The sequence below is a fragment of the Engraulis encrasicolus genome, chromosome 17, assembly GCF_034702125.1.
Source record: "Engraulis encrasicolus isolate BLACKSEA-1 chromosome 17, IST_EnEncr_1.0, whole genome shotgun sequence".
In the NCBI taxonomy this organism is placed as follows: domain Eukaryota; kingdom Metazoa; phylum Chordata; class Actinopteri; order Clupeiformes; family Engraulidae; genus Engraulis; species Engraulis encrasicolus.
This window is the reverse complement of record NC_085873.1, coordinates 4,315,661-4,330,660: the sequence shown is the minus strand read 5'-3', so window position 1 is coordinate 4,330,660 and position 15,000 is coordinate 4,315,661. Positions and strand designations below refer to the sequence as shown.

Here is a 15,000-nt window from a genome sequence, read left to right as displayed (position 1 = left end):
TAAACTTGTTAACAAGTGTTTGCGTGTCTGTCGCTGTGTGTGTGTGTGTGTGTGAGAGAGAGAGAGCGAGAGAGAGAGAGAGCGAGAGAGCGAGAGAGAGAGATAGAGAGAGAGATAGAGAGAGAGAGAGAAAATGTGATTGTGCGCGAGCCTCTCCCCTCCCTCCCACCACTCCCGATGCTCGTGTGTGAGTGCAGCACAGACTACTGTGGTCATGTGATACTAACGGGAGCCCTGTCGCGGAATTCCGAAACACCATGCACATTCAAGAGTTACCATAGCACGCGAGAAACAACCGAGGCACACAGGCACTCACAGTCACTCGTATACCGAGCTCGCTCACTGTGCGAAGTGCGAATCGGACTCACACCCACTCGCGCACTTCGAAAACTGGAAAGAACTCGTAGTCGGTCAGATGGGGTGTGTTTGAGCCAGCGACGAGAAAGAAAAAAGATAACTGGACACATCCACCAGCCAAAATAAACTAAGCGGACGCGCGACGCAGGGCATGACGGACTACGCGCAGTTTTTGGAGTTACTGTGGCGTTTGTGAATCCACCAAATATCGTTCTGCACGGAATTTGAATCGGTTTTACACTTCATTCAACAAATGACTGTGTGGGGGGCAGCTTTGTGAGAAAGCAATACCGTCGCAGACTGCACCAGCATCGGGAGAAGGGAGGGAGAGGCTGCGTGTGGAGACAGCAGCGACGCCCGACTTTTGAATCGTGTGACCGCTGATTTTTTGTTTTGTTTGTTGTCCACCGCATTTCAGCAGAGCGTTTTTTGTATTTATTATTATTTCTTGTTGTCTTGTGTCTTTCGTTCGAATATGGTGGGGGAAATGGAAACCAAGGAAAAGCCGAAGCCCACCCCCGACTATCTCATGCAACTCATGAACGACAAGAAACTCATGAGTAGTTTGCCCAACTTCTGTGGGATTTTCAACCACCTAGAGAGACTTCTCGATGAAGGTAAGAGACACTGAACGCCCTGTCTTAACCAGTTAACTGTCAAAACCCGCGGGCGGGTTGAGATTCTATCACACTCATCTCCCTCTTAATCATGCTAAATAAAACCATATTGTTTTCGAATTAAATAACTGTCATATTTACACCTCATTTAAAAGCTTGATTTTTCACGAAACTGCACAAATAAATCATCCACAGAATCAATATATAGTATTTTCTATATTATCTAAATTATCCTGTCTGATGCTGGTCAAAATACCTCCGGCATATCCCTTTTCCCTTGTTGAGCTTCATCAACATCGCCATTGTGTGTACCCTTATCAATGAGTTCACGCTGTTTGTTGGGTCTCAAAATGTTCACAAGAGTCCAAAGAAATAAAATATAAACACTATTTTATTCAAAAAACATTTTACAAGTATATACAACGCCTCATACAAAGCAAACGCCGTGGGCAAAGCCAGCGCGTTGCGGAGTTTATCTGTAGCAAATCCCGTATTGTTGTTTTGATTGCTTATTGTCGGCAGATTCACGACCGGCAATGAGTCCCTAAGATATTTCCGGTTGCATAATGCTAACCAGTATGTAAATACGACCAATACGTCTTGATTTATGAGCCACCCAATGAATGCTACACTATAATTTGGTCTGGCTGCGCCTCTTTCAGGAATAAGGAACACTCGACTGTGGTGAACATGGAAAAGATTCAGCACATATGTCGGCAATTTCCAAAAGCATTTCAACATGTCGATGCTATGCTATTTCAATCCAGCAACTCTTATTGTTGCCCATTCACTTTTCAATCCGACATCCGGTTAGCTTGTCAAACGCTTGCATACGAGCAAACTTTTTGATGCGGAGCCATCCTAATAAAGATATATGTCATATACCACACTTTTGTGTGTGTGCATTTATTTGTCATGAACACTCGATGGTTGTCAGAATTGAAATCAATTTACAGACCAGCGACCAGACATTTCATTACGGTCGTGTCAACTTGCAACTTTAGCATTTTCAGCATTTCCGGTCTAAATGTAAACAAAACTACGTACGTGTGTGGGCGTTATTCTTGAAGATTCTAAATGGAACTGAGCAAAACGCCTGGACATCTCTCTACATAAAACATTGCAGAAAGAGTGTCCTTCATGCTGACAAAGCCAAATTTTACACATTGCTTCCTAAGACCTGGTGCAAGTGTTCAGTTGTGTTTCCAAGGGATAATAACTGTAACAGTGGATTACATTCACATTTGTTTACATATGTTTTTTTGTGCGTGGAAGAAAAAAAAAAGTTTACGTCTATGTGTTATTTTGACAGTAAATAAGATAGCTATTCTGACTATTTAGTGACATTGCACAGAGTCTCAGCTTTCTAAAAAGACCAAGCATGTTAGTTTAGGACAAAGTGAGGAGGAATAGTAACTCCTGGAGTCGGCGCAGTGCAAACATGCTAAAATTCTATAGAATTCTACTGAGGATTAAGTGGTTAACTTTCATTCCCCATGCGCACCATTCGCCTATGTTGGGCAACGGACCTCTCTCGGCTCGGCGCTTCAAATTGATCACGGGTCCAGAAATTGTTTTGCATGCCTCTTCGTTTGTCAAAATGCAACTCGTGATGTAAGGCTTGCCTGTTGCTTGGACTACACGTCAGGTGGGGGATGAGATAGATAGTAAGAAACTTAAAGACTGGTCTATACCCCCCTTCTGCCTCCCACAATATTACTTCGTCGTTGTTACGAGTTACAGGCGTCATGGGGAAGCTATTTAACTCCAGCCCCACAACCCTTCAATCGATCCAGTTAGATTGGATTTAACGTCATTTAGTGGGTTTATATATTGAATTTGTTTACCTGTAGAATACTTCTCCCTCTCATAGCTGTCATCCTGTCAACGATCTTGTTAAAGACGACACGCCTATCGATGTAGCATAGACAATCCTCCAACTGGGTCTTGGTCAATGGGTTACAGCCAAACGGCGAACGCACGCCAGTTTGTCTTACAATTGAAATGAAACTTGTTACTAAATCAGCTCATCTCCAAACCCCAGTTACACATTGTGGTTTTGGCCAGGGCTGTTAACGCTTCAGTGCAACAGTTGAAGATGCAATTATGTTGTTTGTCACCAGAGGCCACTCTATCGACAAATGCGTAAAGTGTGCGTTCAACTTTGCCGAGATTGCGGCCAACTGTCTCTTTTTTTGCCTAGGAAAATGGGTCACTGAAGTTTAATCGATATTTCACATGAAAGGCTTGTTTATCTTGCCCAACGCTCTTTCTCTGCTTGTCCGACATGGCATGCGCTCCTGTGTGACTGACTGTCGCGCGACCCCGAGCATGAATAGTTTCAGCGCGATGTCACTGTAGGCTACGAAAGGCGCAGGGGTGGTGTCGACAAACTCTCTCTCTCTCTCTCTCTCTCTCTCTCTCTCTCTGTCTCTCTCTCTCTCTCTCTCTCTCTCTCTCTCTCTCTCTCTCTCTCTCTCTCTCTCTCTCTCTCTCTCTCTCTCTCTCTCCCCACTAGGGGGCTCTTAACCACTCACGCCTCCCAGGGCGTGGAGAGCTCGAGGCCCACACATCAAACAACAAAAAATGTGAATAGCCGAGTTTTTTGTCCCTGTTGGACAAGGGGGAGGAAGGCAATATCCGTAGCCTTTAGAGAGCTCAGCCTCAGTCCAATGGAAACCCGCAGAATCTGGTGTAGCTGTTTGACAGCTTCGGCAGCATTTTATGACTTGTGTCTTAGTTCAGCTGACCGACACTTTTTTTTTTTAAATGATCTTATCTCGTGTTTTTTTTCAATTCTTAGAAGACAACTAGGCTAACTTGACGATATAAAGGACCGGGTGTCTTGAAGATATAATTGACATGGTAGTCTATCGCTGACGAAGCTTGAAATGGTGTAGGCCTATTACTATAATGACAGCTTAGGTTAATTGTGTCTGGGCAACTTGGCTTTTGTCCCGCGCTGGGTGACACATGATTTTTGATCTTGATTGGATTATGATCCTCCCTTGCGCCCACCCCAACCTTCTCTCTGTCTCTCTCTCTGTCTCTCTGTCTCTGTCTCTGTCTCTCTCTCTCGCACCCCCCCCCCCACACACACACACACACTACGCTTTTGAAGCACGAACTATGGCCAGTGGGGATTCAGTGTCACCACTTTCGCATTCTCAAAAGTCATTCCAACTCCTTTGTTCCGCTTGTCCTTCTGGTCTAGAGGTTGTTTGGATCGTTTATTTTTTCAGTTGGAGCATCGTGCGTGTGTCTGTGTGTGGTTGTATCAGTGTGTGAGTTTGTCCATGTCCAGCAGCGTGCCAGCTAGCTGTCCACCTCGTTAAAATGCTCTCCGCGCCTGGGTCTAAATTTACCGTCGCCTGCTCTCCCTCTCTCGCACCGGACTCGCTGATTGTGCCTCGTCGAAGTGTTCCGATAAAGCTGAGTCATAAATAGCCGAAAATAAATGGCCTTTCACTTCCCCTTACGATGACTTTGTCCACTTTCTGTTCAGCTTCTCTGTTGAAGTCCAGCAGAGGAATTTGGACTCCATTGAATGAAAGAACAATTCGCGCCTCCACTTGTCTCTGGTAGTGCGTGTCTTCTTGGTTTCCCGTCTCCTAGCTCGTCTTCCCCTCTGATGCACTATTAAAAAGTGGCTGCCTCTTTCTGCCTCAGTTATGTCGTAGCCTAGTAGTTATTCTTAGTCATTACTTGTCAGTTACTTGGTTATTAGTTGTTGTCATACTTAAACATTCCTTGTCAGATTTGCAGCAGGCCAGTCTTGGTTTGGCATCACTTACTTGCTTACTGTTGTAGAGTGAAGACTACCTGTTTTGTTAAGATATATTTTTGGGGCCTTTTTGCCTTTATTGGACAGTGCAGTTTGAGAGGAGACAGGAAAATAATGTGAGACAGACGGGGCAGGATTATGAAATGATCTTGGGCCAGAATCAAACCCGGGTCCCTGGCATAACAGTACAGTGCCTTAGCCATTTGAACCACGGTCAATGCCCACCTGAATTGTTGTTTTTTTCTTAAGTGCCCAGTAGGGGTGTAAATAATAATCGAGATGCATTGATCCGATGGATGGCGATCGAATCGTATCATGGGGTATTCTTAAGTATCGGAAATAATCAAATTGTTGGCCCCTGCCCAATGCCCTAGTGCCATAACATAAAGAAGGGGAAAAGTAATTTGAAAAAAATTGAATCGTAACGTATCGCGGGCATTCTTAAAGCGGAATTCACCTTTCAAACAATATTGTGCCCTATCTCTGTATTAGACCACATTATAACAGGGGATTATGTAGCCACTGGATATAATATCTTTATATTAAATATAAAAGCTATTTATTGTTTTAGTAATGGTGATTTCAAGCGTCATCAAATCACCGGAAGAAAAAATAACGACTACAATGCCATTAGAACGTTGCTGGGTGATTGGACGCGTCATCAAATCACCTCGGCATGACAGGCGGCATGGAACAGAACAGCAGGCAGGCAGATAACACATTTCGAGGATGGAGATATTTACATTGTCCGGATAATAAGCCTACTTCAAGTAGGCCTATAGGTTACTGCACAGTGGTAAAAGCCTTGGTGCATTCAATACAACTGCTTAAAAAAAAACTTTTGTCCGCATTGTTAATATGCGCTCATTGTCATAGGCTATCGGAGCGCACCAGTCCACGATGTCTACGCCTGCCAAGTGTAGCCTATTAGGACTGCAAGTTGTAATAACACATGGTAGGCATTGCCTACACGTTTTTTTGTTTTTGTTTTGCTTTGTTATTAATTTTAATATGCTATTAATATGATATTAATATTTTTAATATTATTATTAATATTTTAATATGCTATTAATATTTTTAAAGCTTGCTGAATTATTTGAGGTCCGGTCCGGATCACGGTGCAGCGGCCACGGACTCTCCGAGTCCTAATGGGCTAAACAATAGGAGCTCGACAGTGAAGTTGTCTTTAATTGCATCAGGCTTTATTTTAAGATTATTCAAAGTTATTTGATGGATTGCTGAAGGAGGCTGCGACCATTTCTATCCTTAAACGTGGTGTCCTCCTTGCACTGCTGGCGATGTTCATGCTCCTCTTACGCAGGTTGCAAACAAGGTAGCCATAAATGCATGCGCTGGCTATCATTACTGCACTTGGACTTGATTGCCTTTAAACAACAGAAGCAAGAACAAGGCACACTCAGGCAGACTACTGAAATCTACTGTCAAGTCATTGTAGATTTCAGATCACTCCCCAGGCAGTCAGGGCCGCCTATTTTGCATAAATTATAAACACAGACTTCCTCTCGAGGGACAGTTGAGACGCGAACGGACAAATCAAATTAAACACTTGACCAAAGTAAGCGACGATAGCCTACATCTTCAAAATGCAGGTCTAACCCAACACCTCCCTCAAACTGGCGAGATGGAGACGGTGGGGTGTCCCGATGCGCTATTTAGGCCTATGTGGGTTTGTAAGCTATGTTTCACGCAAGTCATTTCTCATCTTCTAAAAACAGAAAGCATAACCTGAACAGCTGAATGCCCAGAAATGCGTGCGCACGGTGCAACTTACCGAGGGGCGATTTTCCTGCGATTTTCCATGTTGCACTTGCATTAGAGTCAATGAATGGGATGAAGACCATTTTTAAAAGGCAGCCTGCACATTTGTTTTATTTAGGCCTATAAATGATCAATTCCCTCTGGCTTGTAGGCCTATTTGTTAGGGACCAACAGCAGAGGTCCGGATGAAACGGCTTTTGGTCAAACACCAGCACGAGAGAGAGAGAGGGCGAGAAAGCGTGCGCTCTTTGATAAAGTTGGTTGAACGGAGACAAGTCCGCCTCGCCTTTGGATTTGATGGGATTAAACAGATAGATAGAGAGATAGACAGGCTAGGCTACTTCCTTCTTGAATGAGTATTACATTTATTTATTTTTTCAAAAATAGGCTAAATGTAAGGTTAGGGTAGCCTTCTCATTTTCCGTTTCAGCACTGATCTGAGGACAGCGACAGTTGCGACACGAGCTGCACTTCTCAACAGTTTGTTTTTCCATTCGCTTTTTATTCGCTGTTAGTAGCTATAGTTTGCGCAATGAGACCCCGTGAGGAAAATGCATGATTGTTATGTTTTTCAACAGTCTACATTAACAACATCAATCTGTCTCTCGGATAGCAGCTTACATTTGTCCTAAAACCAGCCACGACTGCTGGCAGCGAGCACTGAGCAGCCAGAACGCAAGATTCCTTCGAATTCGGTGACGCGTTAACCTGGCAACGATTACTTAGTTTCCCGCAGTGCATTCTGGTTAACTGAGTACGTTAAAATAGCTTTGGCAATCGCGGTTCAGCACATAATTGTATTAAATTAAACTAAATAATGTAAATTACTTCATTTTTCTCATGTAAAATGCAAAATGAGGATAAATTACATGTGATAACAGCACACATTGCCCAGAGGTGAATTCCGCTTTAAGTATCGAAAATAATCGAATCGCTGCCTTAAGAAACTGTTATCGAATCGTATCGGCATGGAAGCTGTGATTTACACCCTTAGTGCCCAGGTGGCGCTGAATGATGGATGACGTTGAACCAGGATCATAGATTAGTTGTCTCTGCAGATGAACTTTTTACGTAATGTTCTGTGGTCGAATTCATGGCTGTGTAGTAGACCGTGCTACCTGTGATGAGGACTGTTGTCTGAAATGAGGAATTAGCCTATAAGCCACCTATGCCAGACTCAGGCCTGTGGGTAAAATTTGGCCCTCGAGATCATTCCAAATATGTATAACAGTTTGCCCACATACACCATTAACATGTAGTAAGTACGACTTGAAGGCAACATTTTGCGCATCACAAGAATTATAAGTGGGCCTTGACTAGTGACATCGCATACTCATAGAAGTATATGATAGTGTAGGTGTTTATGATGGGAATGTGTTATTTGCCAAGCTTTAAGTATTAAGCACAATTTCAGTCCATTTTTGAATAAATATTGAATTTGATCCACAACTTCTTCCCAGATTTTGATTTGGGCCCTCTGTGAACTTGAGTTTGACACCCCTGCTATAGGCTAACTACACCAGATCACACTGGCCATGATAAAAGCCAGAGCAGCACAGCAGGACAGCAACAAGAGCATTCAGTTTCATTTCTGCAACAAGTTCCCTCACTTAAATGAGTTAGTGTTTGTCTGTGTGTGTGTGTATGTGTGTGTGTGTGTATGTGTCTGTGCGTGCGTGCGTGTGCGTGTGTGTGTGTATATATGCGTGCACACTTTTGTGTGTCAGAGAGAGAGGGAACCAAAGAGAGATAGAGAGAGAATGTGTGCGTGTGCGTGTGCGTGCGTGTGTGTGTGCTGACTAAGACCAGCCTGTCTGTCCTGAATCAGATGCAGTGTGGCCGTGTGCTTGCTGTGGCCGGTCAGACTAGCAGGGTCACTGAGGATCACGGGGGACTCGTTATGAGGTGGCCAATCAGAGTCAAGCATGTGTAGCTTCAACAAAAATGGGTCTGTCTGTCTTCTGCACATTAAACATTGCAGTGTTCAGTCAACACATATAGTCAATTTAACATCTTCTAGTGTAATTGGCCCCAGAGTACTCTTTTAGTGTTGAATTGACATTATTTTTTATTTTGTGCAGATACACACCAGACAGAGCAACTATACATACTGTTTGCATTACTACAAGCCTACATGTATACATCCATAAACACACACAAGCACATGCAGGGTATTAATACACTGCATACATACATACATACATACATACAGTACATAAAAATACATGAATACATTACAATAGGCCTACATACAGTACATACATACATACATACATACATACATACATACATACATACATACATACATACATACATACATACATACATACATACATACATACATACATACATACATACATACATACATATATGCATGCATGCATGAATGCATAGGGCCTACATACATATACGTACATACATGCATAAAGGCAGATATGTGAAAGGGTTGCTGGCTCAATTCCTGACATCACGAGGTGGATGGGTGTGCGGGTGAGGCATAAACTCAATTTTGGGTGGTGTGCCGTGTTACAATAAAGATGGGAGTTTCTCAGGTTTTTTTTTTTAACAAATCCATACGGAATACTATAAAAAACACGCAAGCACACACGTGTGACCAGGCCTCTGAGTTAACTTTTCTCGTCACCAGCCAAAATGACAAGTAGATGTTAATCTCACTAGCCAAACACACACTCATTAATGGCTTAAAGTGCATAGTAAGTCTTTTCTACCAGCCAAGCTGAAACTTCACCAGCATTTGGCCGGTTGGCTGCTGCTAATTTAGAGCACTGCATGTGACTATCATATTATCAGATTTCCGTGTATAAGGTGTCATTGTAAAGCTTAGAATCTGCACTATCAGAATCTATGATGACATCAATATGCCCCTGGGTGTACTTGCGGCCTGTTCTCCTGTGGTTAGTCACATACAGTAGCATGAATATATATACAGTAGGATTCACATACTGTTACTTGGTGTCAGACCTGTGAAGAGGTTGGAAAGCTCAGCACATGTAACAGAAAATGTAAGAGTTCGATAAGTCATTTGTTGTGCACAAGTTTATGCATACATATGCCTGTGTGTGTGTGTGTGTGCGTGTGTGCGTGTGTGTGTGTGTGTGTGTGTGTGTGTGTGTGTGTGTGTGTGTGTGTGTGTGTGTGTGTGTGTGTGTGTGTCTGTGTCTGTGTCTGTGTCTGTGTCTGTCTGTCTATCTACCGCGCATGTGTATGTGTATGTGAATGTGTGTGTGTATGAGTGTTTTTGTGTGTGTGTATTGGTCCTTCATGAGGACACACAGTGACCTCTTCTCTTCTCTTCTCTTCTCCTCTGGTCTCTTCTCCATGGTGACCATGGTGACCATGTGACTTTAGTGCTCTTTGAATTTGAAGCACATTAAGCCATTACCTCCTTAACCTGGCGCCGTCCCGTGACTCAGGGTGTGTGTGTGTGTGTGTGTGTGTGTGTGTGTGTGTGTGTGTGTGTGTGTGTGTGTGTGTGTGTGTGTGTGTGTGTGTGTGTGTGTGTGTGTGTGTGTGTGTGTGTGTGTGTGTGTGTGTGTGTGTGTGTGTGTGTGAGTGTGTGTGTGTGTACGTACGTTCGTGCCTGTGTGTGTGTGTGTGTCAGTGTGCACGCCTGTGTGTGTGTGTGTGTGTGTGTGTGTGTGTGTGTGTGTGTGTGTGTGTGTGTGTGTACGTGTGAACGTCTGTGTGTGTGTGCTGGAATGTAGCATCATAAAATGCCAAATGTGTATTTTGTAAGGCAATAATGAATACATTGTTAAAAAAAAGTCACCAGCGATTCACCAGCAAAGCAAATCTGTATTTTGTTTTCAAAATCTTCCAGGCGTGTTTTTCTCCCAGCTATTTCACCAGCATTGTGTGTGAGTGTGAGAGAGAGAGGGAGAGAGAGAGGGGGGGGGGGGGGAGGGGGGGAGGGGGGGGGGGGGGGGGGGGGGGGGGGGGGTTGTGAGTACTTACATTTGGGGGGAAAAACACAATTGTCTGCCACAGAGAGTGGCAGAAGAGGTGGAGTCAAAAATGCTGTCTTCTTAACATTGAATAAATAGTTAAAAATTGTTCAAAAGAGCCAGTTTTTTGAACGGCTCTTTGAAAGGAACGAGCCACTATGACCCGGATCCCGTCAAAGAGCCATAAATCCCATCTCCAGTGAAGAGCGATATTTCCGGGGCTCATGGTGGTCTTCTCGGTTATCTCAAACAGCTAGCTCACTGTGTGTGTGTGTGTGTGTGTGTGTGTGCGTGTGCGTGTGCGTGTGCGTGTGCGTGTGCGTGTGTGTTTGTCCAAAGGGACCACTTATGGGGTGCCCAAAGTTCTCCCCCGTCTTCCTCTATCTAATCACACTCTGTGTGTGTTTGTCCACACAGTGTGTGTGTGTGTGTGTGTGTGTGTGTGTCTCTCTCTCTCTCTCTCTCTCTCTCTCTCTCTCTCTCTCTCTCTCTCTCTCTTCCTCTCTCTCTCTCTCTCCTCTCTCTCTCTTCCTCTCTCTCTCTCTCCTCTCTCTCTCACACACCACACACACACACACACACACACACACACACACACACACACACACACACACACACACACACACACACACACACACACACACACACACACACACACACACACGTCAAAGCCCTGCCCCTGCGCCCTCATCATCCATTCGGTTCAGTTTTATCAGTACACCGCATTCCACCCTACTCAAATGATAACAAGAAGTGTGTGTGTGTGTGTGTGTGTGTGTGTGTGTGTGTGTGTGTGTGTGTGTGTGTGTGTGTGTGTGTGTGTGTGTGTGTGTGTGTGTGTGTGTGTGTGTGTGTGTGTATGAGGGATGTTACACTGTTGTATGTGTGTGTGTGTGTGTGTGTGTGAGGGGGGAAAAAAACAGGGCAAATCTTGAGAAGAACAGCTGGCTGAAACTTTTGAAACTTTTGACTCAGTTTGCTGCTGTTCTTTGTAGCCTAGTTTTAATCTAAGGAAACAATAGTTTCTTGTCTTCACAATATCTTACAAAGATTTTGAAGACATAGTTGTACTAAAGCAACACTCACACAATGTTCAAACTATGTCAAAATCCATTCCCCTCCATCACTGTATTTTCTGTTGGAAGGTACTACTTCAACCCTTTGCACAGAGCCTATGTGCTAACCTTACTGTCATCAACATTGTAATGACCAAGTCTTAATGAGTTACGTTAAGCCTCTTGGTAATGTCATTGCAATGTTGTTGTTATGATGCAGTTGCGTTTTTTCAGCGAAAAGTTAAAGGGTCTGTCGGTGAGCCCATCTGCACTAAGAGGCTTTCATTTATTTAAATGTATTTTGTCTCACTGTCCAATTATTTTCACGCAGAACATTGCATCATGTCAGCATTGTCAGTTGATGGATTTGAGGTTAACATTCTAAAGTCAGTAATACATAAAACTTGAATATTTATTTAAAAATGTTTGGCATGGAATTATTTCTTTGCTTAGTACCCTTGTATCCAACCTATTATACCATTACTCCAAATGCAATGCCTTTTATTCTTATTCATCACCTAATTGGAATGGAAAATTTTAATTGGTTCCTTTCCTTAATCACTTGTTGTATTATGTATCCTGTGGCACGCACCTATTCTTTTCAATCTTCCTTTTACGCTTTTCTAATCATCTTTTCTTCTTTCTTGCTTAATGGCTGTAGCACATCCACCTGACTATAATTGAAATGTCTACCCATTCCCACTTTCTGACTTAAGATGTTTTGTGTGTGTGTTTGTGTGTGTGCATGCGTGCATGCGCGTGTGTGTGTGTTTGTGTGTGTGTGTGTGTGTGTGTTGGAGGCTGCTAGTATTTTAATATGTATAATTACCAGTCACCTCATTCACCCCGAGTAAGCTCATAATTGCTTAACAGCTGACCTTGGCCCAATAGGTCATTACGTGTATCATGTGGTCTGTCTGTCTTCTACATCCTCCTGTCTTTGTCTCTCTTGCCTTCTTTCTGTCCTTCTCCCTCTACACCCTCCCCTTTCACCTCTCCCACTCTCTCTCTTTCTTTTCTCTTTCTTTGTTTCTTTCTTTCTTTCTTTCTTTCTTTCTTTCTTTCTTTCTTTCTTTCTTTCTTTCTTTCTTTCTTTCTTTCTTTCTTTCTTTCTTTTTGCCTTAATTTCTTTCTGTCTTTCTTCCTTCCTTTCTTTGTGCCCACCTCCCCATGCCCTTACCTCTGTCATCTATCTGTCTGTCTTTGTTACTCCGGCCCCCTCCATCTTTCTCCCACTTTCTGTCATTCACAATCTAACAAGCATAATTGGTCTTACTATAATGTGGAATGCTAAAAAAAATGCAAAAAATGTATTTGAAATGAAAGTTCAACGAATATGTATTACTGTATACTGTATTTTTATGAGTTTAGGAGGATATTATATTTCTTCTTCCTTACTGTTTGGTACTATTATGGTTTGTTTCATCAATGTCACCCCTTCCCTTTCTCTCTCTCTCTCTCTCTCTCTCTCTCTCTCTCTCTCTCTCTCTCTCTCTCTCTCTCTCTCTCTCTCTCTCTCTCTCTCTCTCTCTCTCTCTCTCTCTCTCTCTCTCTCTCTCTCTCTCTCTCTCTCTCTCTCTCTCTCTCTCTCTCTCTGTTTAATAACTCACTCTGTTTGGCCGGAGCACTTGGGCAGCTGAGTGTTTCATCTCTGTCCTCACCCAGAGTTACAGGCAGGGCTGGACCTACACCACCCCTCCCCACACAGTAAAAACTGGGGTGTTGATATTGCAGAGTAAACATATTATATTAATATTTTATATACTTATTTATAAGTATTTACAGCACTCTAAAGAGTCAGATTACTGTAACAGTGTGCCAAAAGTCATGTCCATGTGTCTGTATGGAACATAAGAGAAAAGCAATTTCAATTTCAAAACTGAGATTAAAGTTCACTTGACCTGACTTGACGGGGACATCTGCAGTAAGAGGCTATGCCACCCTAGGTCTCCCCGTCCCCAGCCTCCATACCCCAGCTTGCCCTTCTCTAACAACCCAGCCCTCGGCTCACCTTCCCCGTTTTACACCAACCCCCTCTCTAGGCCCCACATCACCCCTAACCACTCTGCCCTCTCTTTCTCCACTCCCCCTATCAGACAAAATACCAGTGTTAACATAACTCTTATAGTGTTGAAATGTACTGATTACACTGACTTTTTGACTCCGCTTGGAGTAATTTGACTCTCCCACAGAGTTGTAGTAAATACTCTCTCTCGATTTATAAAAGTTTACTCTGAAATATTGACACCGTTGTTGACAGTGTGCACTTCTCCTCCTCTACGTTTTCTATTCCACCCCATCCCTCTCTCCACTGCACCCGCTCCCTCTTCAACCCCTTCCCTGCCCCGTCGGAGCATGGAGTCAGTTTATACGACCCGCGGCGTCAGATTCGGGACCCCGGCCACAGCGAGGCGTTTCCTTTAATAGCAACGTCACCCACATCCCAAATCCCCAGCCCCAGTGGGCCATGCGAGCAATGTTTGTCTCTCATCTCTCATCTGAGTCTGGTTGCTTAAAGGGGAACAGCAACTTCTTGGGTAGATTAGTGATTTCAGCTATAGCTCCATTGTCGGAGAAGTAAAAAAAATAATTAGACCTACCGTTTTTTTTAATGAAATACTCTTTGTTTTCAATATTACAGCCTTAAGCAGGCCTCCTTTGGGCTAACTTGATGTAGGCCTAAGTAGTGTCAGGTTATACTAGCGAACATATAAGTTATTGGCTAGCTAGCTGATATAGACCATTCCAGCATTCCAGTTATGCTAGGTATGCTACGATCTGCTAACTGCTGCTGTGACATTATTGCACACCCAGCAGACAGGACAGTCAGTGTATACTTCTCCTATCTCTCTCCGGTAAACAGGAAAAATGCAGATATCCTAGAAGTTAGTACTGTACGTTCCTTAGAACTAAAAAAGTATGTGCAGGCTCTAACTCGAAAAGTTTTTGGAAGCGAAACTGAACAAGTCCTGTTGTTCCGTGAGATTGAGAGTGTGATTTGAGATCCGGTTCGGTTGAAATCTGATTGCTGCTGTCTCTGCTCACTGAAGTGGCGTGAGAGCTGTTAGGTCAATGGCAATGGTGTATCAAGTGAATCACAGGCAAGAAATCATGCCAGGGCTTTCACATAGACCAGCCACCCCCATCTCTCTCTGTTTCTGGAGCCATTCTCTGCTGTGCAGTATTTGCTATTGAAGCTAATAAACCAGACATTCTGCAGCAAATAAACACATTAAAAACACATTATGTGGCACCTCCATTAACACCATAGCAACATGTCCACAGATTTCAGTTTGACAGTTCACTCTGTGCTGTGTGCTACTTTAGACATAAATACAAAGACTCTAACTCTAATGGATTGGAAACCACAGCTTTTAATATCGTCCGATTCATCACTGGGCACAGCCATGTTGAATTGTGGAAATTCCTGGGGCTGTTAGTCA

At 43.4% G+C, this 15,000-nt stretch overlaps 1 protein-coding gene across 11 annotated transcripts in view; it reads left to right on the top strand.

Moving 5' to 3' along the window:
- The first annotated feature begins 656 nt into the window (after positions 1 to 656).
- Positions 657 to 15,000, top strand: part of qki2 (QKI, KH domain containing, RNA binding 2) — a 69,156-nt gene continuing 54,812 nt past the window's right edge. For 10 of the 11 annotated variants that reach the window (XR_010038644.1, XM_063221587.1, XM_063221588.1 and 7 more), the window contains exon 1: positions 812 to 974. Coding sequence is in view for 10 of the 11 variants with exons in the window: in XM_063221587.1 (XP_063077657.1) it covers positions 833 to 974 (142 nt within the window). In the remaining variant the exon portion in view is untranslated. Of the gene's footprint in view, positions 975 to 15,000 lie in introns of all 11 variants that reach the window. The other variant, XM_063221593.1, reaches the window with a different exon arrangement.